This window comes from Abramis brama (assembly GCF_963993115.1).
Source record: "Abramis brama genome assembly, chromosome: 7".
Taxonomy (NCBI): Eukaryota; Metazoa; Chordata; class Actinopteri; order Cypriniformes; family Leuciscidae; genus Abramis; species Abramis brama.
The window spans coordinates 3,414,601-3,425,698 of NC_139969.1; the positions used below are offsets into that span (position 1 = coordinate 3,414,601).

The window sequence follows — 11,098 nt, forward strand, 5'->3', positions numbered from 1 at the left end:
TATCTATCTATCTATCTATCTATCTATCTATCTATCTATCTATATGTCTATCTATCTATCTATCTATCTATATGTCTATCTATCTATCTATCTATCTATCTATCTATCTATCTATCTATCTATCTATCTATCTATCTATCTATATGTCTATCTATCTATCTATATGTCTATCTATCTATCTATCTATCTATCTATCTATCTATATGTCTGTCTGTCTGTCTATCTATCTATCTATCTATCTATCTATGTCTATCTATCTATCTATATGTCTATCTATCTATCTGTCTATCTATCTATCTATCTATCTATCTATCTATCTATCTATCTATCTATCTATCTATCTATCTGTCTATCTATCTGTCTATCTATCTATCTATCTATCTATCTATCTATCTATATGTCTGTCTATCTATCTATCTATCTATCTATCTATCTATCTATCTATCTATCTATCTATCTATCTATCTGTCTATCTATCTATCTGTCTATCTATCTATCTATCTATCTATCTATCTATCTATCTATATGTCTGTCTGTCTATCTATCTATCTATCTATCTATCTATCTATCTATCTATCTATCTATCTATCTGTCTCTCCGTCCATCCGTATGTCCGTCTATGAACTGCAATTAAAAAGTTAATTTAACACATCATTAGAAAATATAAATCATTCTAAAAGTGTGAATCCATCAAACGTATTAAAAACTCCATTGCATTTTTTGATGTTGCGTTTCCTACAGTTTATTATTCTCTGTGTATTGGGTGTGTTTCTGCGCTCTGATGTTTTCACCTCAATCATTACAATCACGGGTTACGCCCGTTGCATTAAGACCAATGCCGCTGATTAATCCACTAATCTATTCAAAGAAACTCCAATCAATCATGATTATCTTTCAGCTTTAGTGTTTGTGCTGTTTTCATCCACCAGACCCGAGTTGCTTTAGACAGCAGAAGACACATGCAACAGTATGAAATGTTGAATAAGGAATGAGCTGGATTGGTCTCAAAAGCAGCCATTTTTCCATGATAAAGGCATTCAGGGAGCTTGGGGACCCTCCTCCACATAATGCATGTGAATTGAGGGAAAGTTTCAAAGAGAAAACAAGAGAAAGCAGAGATGAATGAAGCTCAGATGCTGTTGAGGCCCTCCGTCGCCCCAGCGTTGCTTCAACTAGAACAACGTGGCATTTCAATCGCAGGTGCAGAGGACAGAAATTAAAATTCATACCAGAGATTTGACCAAAAAATAAGAAAAAAACAAACTGGACCAAGACTATAGAGAGAAGCTGGATTCGGCACTTTAGAAAGAAACCTAGAAAGAAGTGAAGAACCTGGGTGTCATTTTGGACTGTGACTGGAGTTTTAAGTCTCATATTAATCAAGTGACAAAAACTTGTTGAGAAATATTGCCAGGATTCGTCCTTTTTTATCTTTGGATGATGCTAAGAAACTCATTCATGCATCTATATGTTCTCGTCTTGATGATTGTAATGCTATGTATACTGCCTAGTTGTATAGCTAATGCAAAATGCAGCAGCCAGAGTACTAATGAAACTAAAAAGGAGAGCGCATATTACAGAGGTTTTAATGGAAATACATTGGTTGCCAGTTCAGCAAAGGTTATTTTATTGATTCATAAAACACTGAATAATCTGGCACCTTTATATATTACTGACTGTCTGTCGAGATACGTTCCGCATCATAGTTTAAGATCCTCTAACACTGTTTTTTTTTATATACATTATACAGTAAAACATAAGCAATCTGGTGGTACTTTTTTAGCCACTTTGCTCCAAAAATGTGTTGTTTGTGAAAGAGGCTACTAACATTCATATTTTTAAAAGGTGCAGACATATCTTTTTAAAGTTGCTTATATAGTATAACAATATTGTGTAAAATGACAGACAGACAGACAGACAGACAGAGAGACAGGTCCATCTGATGCCAGACGTCTGGTGCTGATGAGGATTGTGACTGTTTGTTTATCCTTCGGTCTGAAAGTGCTGAAGGACGATCTTAGAAACAATAGTCTCTTATAATTAGGTCACATTATGCAGTTATATGCAAGTAACCTCTCATTCAAGTCATTCATGTGTGAGGAGAGTATTGGGAGAAATAGGCATTGCCTTGTTAATAAGTGTGCTATATATCACTAATACTTTTTATATTCATCTTTTACTTTTCACCCATGCAGAAAACCATAGAATCACCTAGAAACACCTTAGAACACCCTAGCAACCACTTAGCAACCATGCAGAAAACCATGTCAACCACCTATAAACAATTTAGAACATTCTATCAACCATGTAACACTGTAGCGGCTGCATAGCAACGCCCTAGCAACCACCTAGCAACCACCTATCAAATGTTGTAGCAAACACCATAAAAACACCTATAAACACACAGAACACCCTCACCATAGAACACCCTAGCAACCACTTAGAACACACTATCAACTGCATAGAAACGCCCTAGCAACCACTAAGTGATAGCCACCACTCAGAACACATTAGCAACCATGCAGAAATCCATGGCAACCACCTATAAACAACTCAGAACATTCTATCAACTATGCAACACTGTAGCAACTGCATAGCAACGCCCTAGCAACCACCTAACAATATTGTAGCAACGGCTCAGAACATCTTGGCAGCCACATAGCAGTTTAAAGGTGCAAAACAAGTTTAAAAAAATGGAGCCAGACACACAAACCTAGATTCCACTTGCACGTGGAGCGAGTAACAGACAGCTGGACGCTGTAATCCCACGGCTGGAGGGGTCAGAGGTGAGTCACCTGTCTGTAGGTGAGTGTGTGAGACAGGATTACACACACATGATCCAGCATTACGGAGAGGGAACGGCACTCTGTGTGATCGGAGCGAGTGGACCATGTCTGTCAGGACTCAAACAGCAGAACCATGGAAGATTCTAGTTCATTGAGATGAACTTTGCTGAATAATACTATAGTCTGGTGATCGGCAGACATATGATAAACAATATTGGGATCTCATGGACTTTTGGCAACCTGGAACTTTGCATGGACAGATCTGGGTAAACTGAAGACGCATTCGGACTGACACTGTGAGGAGAATCCAGAAGAAGGAGAGGATGTTTTTAAATAAGAAGAGCACCACTTTACCTCCCAAAAGTGGGAAAAATGGGAAAGCAAAGATTCTGTGTGAGTTGTGAAACTATTTAAAATCCTGAATCTGTATAGCATAAATTGGATGATTTGGACTTGGAAGCATTTGATGAGAAATTTTGAGAAAGTTGATACTTAAAAGCACAGATTATCTGTGAGTTTGAAAACACAATTTTAAATCCCGAATAGTTTTACTTGGGTTTTTAGCATGAAGAGGGAACGTGTTATTGCTCTTTCATAGCTCAGGAAACTTTATGGTGCTCTCAGATGTTCTCCTAAGATTCCTTAGTAGAAATAAAAATTAAAAGACATGCAAAAGACAGTTTACATCTATATAAATGTGTATAGTATAACTCAGATCATTTGCACTTGGAAGCATTTGATGAGAAATGTTGAGATCTCCCCACAGGCTCTCCAAATCTGGATATATTTTCTCCTAGACAAAAATTATGAGATTAAATGAAGACGTCTGCTGAAGTCCCCTTCATTTTAGAAGAACCCCTAAGAAGATTCAGAAGAGATCTTAAAAATACTCATTTCTTATCTAGTTCTCCAAAGAACTGACGACTATTGTCTTTTTATTTCTCATGTGCAATTTTAGGAGAAACATCTGAGATATAGATGATACTTAAATGTCCTCTCCTACTGAGGAAAATAACAGAGGACAGATTATGTGTGAGTTTGAAATCCTGAATGGTTTTATTTGGGTTTTTAGGACAAAGAGAAATATGTTATTGCTCACAGGTTGATCTTTTATAGCTTGGGAAAATTCATGGTGTTCTCAGATGTTCTAAGGTTCTTTAGTATAGATAAAATACATGCAAAAGGCAAGTTATATTGTATCTACAAATGTGTATAGCATAGCTCATTTGATGAGAAATGTTTGAGTTAATATTGAGATCAAGAAAATCTCACATTAGATATGATTAAATGGAGACGTTTGCTAAAGTCATCTTCATCTCAGGTGTTTCTCTTGAGAAAAAGACCACAGTAATCTCAAAAATATATCTCGAACTGTGCTCAGATATCATTACGAACTCAAATGTTTCTGGATCTGTTTTTATCTCTTACAAGGAATTTTATGGAAAGCATCAAAGGAAAATTTGATATTTAAATGAAACATAAATGAGAACTGGAAAGTCTCCCTTAAAAATGAATGGCGATTCTGAGCACATTTTGAGATGTTGAGATCTCTTCTGAAATGTGAGTTTACTTGGATCTTCTTCTCAAGAGAAGCATCTGAAGAAGAAGGCGACTACTACAACGAAATTGCATTGATTTCCATAAGAAACACCTGAGATATTAAAGAGCACTGCAAAAAAAAGATTTTCTTACAGTCCAAATATCTAAAAATTCTTAAATCAAGAAGCATTTACTAGATGAGTAACATGACATAAGATATTATGTCTTGTTTTGTGGGGGAAAAAAAATTAAAATGAAGTGAGTTTTTGCTTAAAACAAGAAAAATTATCTTCCAATTGGGTCAGAAAAATAATCTTGTTTCCATTTGAGTTAAGATTATTTCTCTTACCCCATTGGCAGATAATTTAGCTTGTTTTAAGCAAAAACTCACTTCATATAGATTTGTCCCCTCAGAAAACAAGACATAGGGCCCTATCTTGCACCCAGCGCAATTGACTTTGTACGCTGACGCATGTATCATTCCTATTTTGCACCCGCGCAAAGCGCGCTTTTCCCTCCACAGAAGCACGTCGCTAAACTAGGGAATGAACTTGCGCTCCCTGGGCGGTTCAGCGCAAAAAAGGAGGCGTGTTCCGGCGCAAACGTTCCTTCATGCTATTTTGCAGGTTTAGAAAACAATTGCGCCACTAACCAGGAAAAAATAGTTTAAAGTCAGTGGCGCGTTGCGCATGTTATTCATATGCTATTTTAAGGGCGCATGCTTGGCCATAATGAATGTAGCGTGTGCACAACGCGCATACACTTTGATTCTCTCATCTACACAGAAGCAGCAGTTTTCATTTTTGCAAATCATACATTATTATGATAGATAGATAGATAGATAGATAGATAGATAGATAGATAGATAGATAGATAGATAGATAGATAGATAGATAGACAATTTATTATAAAAGCATACATCTAGCTTACACATTTACCCAAATTATCATACACCTTTTTAACCGAAGTTAATTTGGGTGGGTTTCTCCATCCCCAACGTCCCTGACGAGAGCGTTGCTCTCCTTGGCTGTGAACCGCTCCTGGCGCGCGCCTGGCAAATCCGCCGTTATAATAGGAATCCGCTTTAGAGCAAAGCGCGTCTGCTCTTAAAGGGAATGTGAGATGACGCTCTGATTGGTTTATTTCACGTTACGCCCAAACCACACCTATGAATAATGAAGCTACTTCAGACCAACCCATTTTAGATTTGCGCCTGGCGCAAGAGTTATTTATTCCGCTGGGAAAATAGCAACAGCGCCAAGACCCGCCCACAAAGTTACTTGCGCTTTGCGCTTTGACACTTGCGTTTCAGATCGTTAAAATAGGGCCCATTATATCTTCTGGCATTTTACAACTTTAGTAAATCTTGATTTAAGAATTTTTAGATATTTGGACTGGAAACAAGACAAAAATCCTGAGCAAGAAAAGCATTTTATGCAGTGATATCTTTCTCCGTACAGGGAAGGTGGCCAAGCAGACGATGCCGTCCCACCACAAAGAGCTCGTGCCTCAGCTGGCCTGGATGGAGGTCGGACAAACAACGGAGAAGAAGAAGACAAGAGGTCAAGCACTGGGCAGAAAGCCTGCATCCGTGAGCCCAGAGGTCATCGTGAAGCAGACGCTCTTCGAGAGAGCCGTCTATGACCTCGGACACAAGGACAAGCTCGTGGATGACCTAACCTTCGGCAGACGGATCGGCTTCTACGAGCTGCGTGGGGAAATAGGCAGCGGAAACTTCTCCCAGGTCAAACTCGGCATTCACCACCTGACCAAAGGTGAGAGACGCTTTCTGAAGAGAATATGTTCAGTTCGAAATGCATCCAAAACTTGCCCTAAAACCCTCTTGTGTTGTGGATGATGAATGACCATGTGTTCAGCACGTGCAGGTAAATCTAGGTTAATCCAGAAGATTATAATTAATCTCTTACAGGATGTGTTCATTTCTATAAACCCCAAGACACCCACTTTAATGTCTTTTAATAAGTGTCGACATGTGAATGCCACCTCACGTGTTCAGGAACAAAAGAGGTCAACAGGTGAAAGGGCGGGCGAATAAATTCATTACGTCATTTTTGTGCCCAGATCTATTCATTTATTTAAAGGGCCTATATGTAGAATTCAGAAACTCTTGTTATTAGCGTCACCGGTGGCCGTTAAGTGACAGATGAGGTACTTAAAATTACACTGTTATGATAGTTTGATTATAAAGTATATTTGAGACTATAGACTGTATAGATTGGACTGACTATAGTTTGAATTAATCCATTTTCTTTGCATGACACATTGACATTACAGTACAGACTGATAGACATTCGCTACAAGCTGTTCACACATTGCCAATAAAAAGTGGTAAATACATGAAACTTCTTACATATAGTCCATTTAAAAAGTACAAATATTAAAAACACCTATTAAGTTTCTTAATTAAAATATATATTATATTATATTTGTTAACTTTTTAAGGTGTTAGAAGTCAATTTTTTTTTAAAATAAATGTTTCAATTGAAGTCAAAATGTGTTTTTTTTACTGAATTGAATTTTCATGAACAACCGGCTTATTGTTAGATTTTTTAAATTATTATTATAATTAAAATAATGATTGAAATGTATATTCAAGATTTAATGAAAATATATTACTACTTTTTACTTGTTTATACCAATTTACATTTTTACAGTCATTAAATCAAGACTAATGTTAAAAACGGCAAAAACGGACAAAACATGCTTGACCGCGCACATGAACTTATATATGCAAAACTAATTTTTTTTTAGCTGAATTGAACTTTACACAGTAATTGAACGCAACTGAATCAACTCTGAACTGATTACAGCTGAACAATGACACTATTGTCTATTTTAGAGCTGCTTTACAGCAGAATTGAATTCTGTTTGCATCATTGAATAATTTTCCTATGTATTACTGTAAAGCTGCTTTGAAACAATCACTGACACTGGCGGTGCATTTTCTCCCCATACTCTCTTTTATTCCTCTCTCTCAGAAAGAGTTGCTGTTAAGATCCTGGATAAGCTGCGTCTGGACAAGTGCTCGCAGAGTTTGTTCCCGTCTGAGATCCTCAGCATGGAGAGACTCTCGCACCCCAACATCGTGCGTCTGTATGAGGTGGTGGAGACGTTTCGCAGGCTTCATCTGGTGATGGAGTACGCACCTGGAGGTGAACTGTTCTCCAGGATCGCCACCGGAGGACGCTTGTCTGATCTGGAGAGTAAACTGGTCTTTTCTCAGATACTGTCTGCTGTGAAACACATGGTGAGAGCACACGTGCTGCTGACCGCCTCAGTGTTCAACCTTTATATTTTGCGATTAAACGTTAAAGAGGCTAAACTTGATTTCTTTAAACTAACTTTATTTTTTTAACTATACACAGTTTGTATTCTACTATAATTGTGCAGCCCTACAAACAAGCAGCTATTTCCATCATGGAATAAAAACATTTAAAAGATAATTGTGTAAAAAAAATTCTCGCAATTGCAAGTTATTATATCTTGCAATTTTGACTTTTTATTCTCGCAGTTCTAACCTTTTTCTCGTAATTGCATGTTTATATCTCGCCGTTCTGACTTTTTTTTTCTTGCAATTGGGAGTTTATATTTTGTAATTCTGACTTTTTTTTCTCGCAATTTTGACTTTTTTTCTCGTAATTGCAAGTTTATATCTCTGACTTTTTCTCTCACAATTCTGACTTTTTTCTCGTAATTGTGAATTTATATCTTGCAATAATTACTTTTTTTCCCACAATTATGATTTTTTTCTCAGCAATTATGACTTTTTCTCGCAATTGCAAGTTTATATCCCACAATTATGACTTTTTCTCGCAATTGCAAGTTTATATCTTGCAATTTGGACTTTTTTTCTCATAATTCTGACTTCTCGCAATTGCAAGTATATATCTTGCAATTCTGACTTTTGTTCTTGCCATTCTGACTTTTTTCTCGCAATTGCAAGTTCATGTCTTGCAATTCTGACTTTTTTTCTCGGAATTCTGACTTTTTTCTCCCAATTGCGAGTTTATATCTCACAATTCTGACTTTTTTTCTCGCAATTCAGAATTTAAAACAGGCAATTGCGAATTTAGGCTAAATCACGCAATTATGACTTTATAACTAGCAATTGCAAGTTTATATCACACAATTCTGAGAAAAAAGGTCAGAATACGATAAAAATTTAACGAAATAATGATAAAAAGTCAAAATTACCTTTTTTTTTATTTTATAATAAAATATGATAAATATTTTATCAATCTTTATATTTAAAGATTACAAAATCGTGCAGCACTAATTGTACACTGCCTAATTTTGTATTAAAATATGTGAATCCAAAGATATAAATAATATTAGAGAGACCAAATGTAAAAGCAGGCTATGAGAAAAATGCATAACTGATCCAGCTGTTTTTTTTTTTTTCATCTTCAGCATGACAACAACATCATCCACCGCGACCTGAAGGCTGAAAATATCTTCTACACCACCACTTATTGCATCAAGATTGGCGACTTTGGTTTCAGCGCTGAATGCAAACCCACCGATATTCTCACCACCTTCTGCGGCTCTCCGCCCTACGCGGCCCCTGAACTCTTTCGGGACAGGGGTTACATCGGACCTCTGGTGGACATTTGGGCTCTGGGAATCCTGCTGTACTTCATGGTGACAGCCACGTTCCCCTTTAACGGCTCCAGCCTGAGAAGACTGCGCTTCAGTATCCTCAGGGGTTCCTACAGCATTCCCGATTACGTCCCTGAGGTCTGCCAGCGTGTTATTAAGGGAGCGCTGAGGCTTGTTCCCGTAGACCGCATTTCCCTATCGCAGATCATGTCCAGTGCTTGGTTAAGGGGAATTGAGTATCCACAAGCGTACCCACCTGCTTTTACCACACCTGCGCACCTGGCCGACCCGACACGAACACTTTCCAGTGATGAGCGGTCGGTCAAGCTCGCGCTAGAGGAGCTGGGCATCACCGAAACTCACCTGAGGAACAACATGGTGTTGGACTGCCGTAGCCCGCTGACAGGGATTTACCGGATACTTCTGCACCGAAACCAGAGGAGCGGATCCGGAGAATCCACGGGATTCACAACTCTCTGTCACTCCAACACATGCCTCGGCAGGAGATGCTGGTCTCACCCTACAACCATCCACAGGAAAGAAGAGCAGTCCGAATTCTGTGCCATCCTGTAGACAATATGAAGAAACAAACAGAGAAAGATGATTGATTAGTTAGGTCTGTTTTGTTGTTGTTGAACATTTTAAAGTCTTAATGAGCTATTTAATGTGTTTAAGTGTTCATTAATTGCAAGCCAAGCTAAATTAATACATTTTAATTAGTGCTAATCGCATCCGAATTCCGAAATAAAAGATTGTGTTTACATAATATATATGTGCGTGTATCATTATTTTGTATATATAAATACAAACACATGCATGTATATATTTAAGATGAATTGAAAAGTGTTATTTATATATATTTATATTTATATATAATATAAATTATGTATAAATATATATACAGTATGTACATGCAAATATTTCTTAAATATAAACATGCATGTGTGTTTATTTATATATACAAAATGATTATACACAGTACACACATACATATATTATGTAAACACTAATTTTTATTTTGGATGCAATTAATCGTTGCCCAGCACTAATTTTAATATGTGTTGGGGCATAATAATAATAACAGCATTGACAGTAAGACAGTTGAGTTTTACAGTGTATAATTTTATACTTTTTCAATCAGCATTCATCATTTACTGTAAAAATTGTATTACTTGATTAATAAATATGCTTCTATGTTCCATAAGTCTTCATACCTTATGACTTGTGGAATATTTTATCTTTAAAAAAAGGGGGAAATGTATGCGTTAAGTGGACACACAATTCGAGTCATATTAATGCATTGCTTAATTTTTTTTATAACATCAAATAATAAGAAAATATTTCTGTATCTATATTAAAAAATTATAATATTCAAGACAAAACATTAGCTTTAATTTTCCATGTTTTGTTTTCATTAAAGGGTGGGCCATTTTTTCCATAACACTTTTTGTTAAACTGGTTTAAACTCGCAATCAATAATAGAAGATGTCTAAATATTAAAACGTACATATATCTTTTGTGGAAGTCTCGGGACCAATGTTCATCCAATCATTGCATGTCCTACCAGCCTGTCAACATATGTATTTCCATACTTCCTCGCACCTGCCTCGTGTCGCGCAGATCTCACACGGCATCAGCGTGTACCGTAAGTCCGTGCAGAGTTAGACAGAAGTCAGTCACCGAGCGCCACAAACAAACAGCAGCAGCTTTTACAGTTCCTCACGCCATATCATAACCGTAATTACGAGATGGCAACTCGTTCACGTCCTCAGACTCGGATTTATGCGTTTAATAAATCTTCAGCAGTCAGGTAATACAAATCAGCACTCTGTGAGTTGTTTACATTCATTATTATTGTAATGTTATGTGCTTTAAGACATGATGTAGTTTAACGCCGTCTCTCGTGACGCTTTAATTGCAGACTGCTCTGGCTGTGCGTGTTCATGTGTTTTGGAGGCGTGGCTTTGTGTAGGGAGGGTGGGATCTTATGCTTTTAAAGCTAACTTGCCCTACCTTTAAATGGTGCAATATTGATAACTAAAACTATTACAAATCATTAGTTGAAATAAAATAAAATATGAATGTTAGATTCAAAAAAGCTCTGAAATTAGAAAAGTTACATTGGAAACTAACTAAAATAAAACAAGTCAAAG

General features: G+C 36.9%; 1 protein-coding gene across 1 annotated transcript; it reads left to right on the top strand.

Moving 5' to 3' along the window:
• Positions 1-2,832: 2,832 nt before the first annotated feature.
• LOC311086689 (serine/threonine-protein kinase NIM1-like) lies at positions 2,833-9,710 on the top strand. Its single transcript, XM_084119689.1, has 4 exons — positions 2,833-3,179; positions 5,786-6,100; positions 7,325-7,593; positions 8,757-9,710. The coding sequence occupies exons 1-4, from the start codon at positions 3,110-3,112 to the stop codon at positions 9,516-9,518; spliced, it is 1,416 nt and encodes a 471-aa protein (XP_083975815.1). The 5' UTR covers positions 2,833-3,109; the 3' UTR covers positions 9,519-9,710.
• The last annotated feature ends 1,388 nt before the right edge of the window (positions 9,711-11,098 follow it).

What these genes read in the sequence shown, in the direction of transcription:
- LOC311086689 (XM_084119689.1), top strand. Translation starts at nt 3,110, where the DNA reads ATGTTTTTAAATAAGAAGAGCACCACTTTACCTCCCAAAAGTGGGAAA. An exon ending in TGGGAAAGCAAAGATTCTGT is followed by an intron (nt 3,180 to 5,785) that starts GTGAGTTGTGAA and finishes TTCTCCGTACAG; the next exon opens with GGAAGGTGGCCAAGCAGACG. An exon ending in CATTCACCACCTGACCAAAG is followed by an intron (nt 6,101 to 7,324) that starts GTGAGAGACGCT and finishes CCTCTCTCTCAG; the next exon opens with AAAGAGTTGCTGTTAAGATC.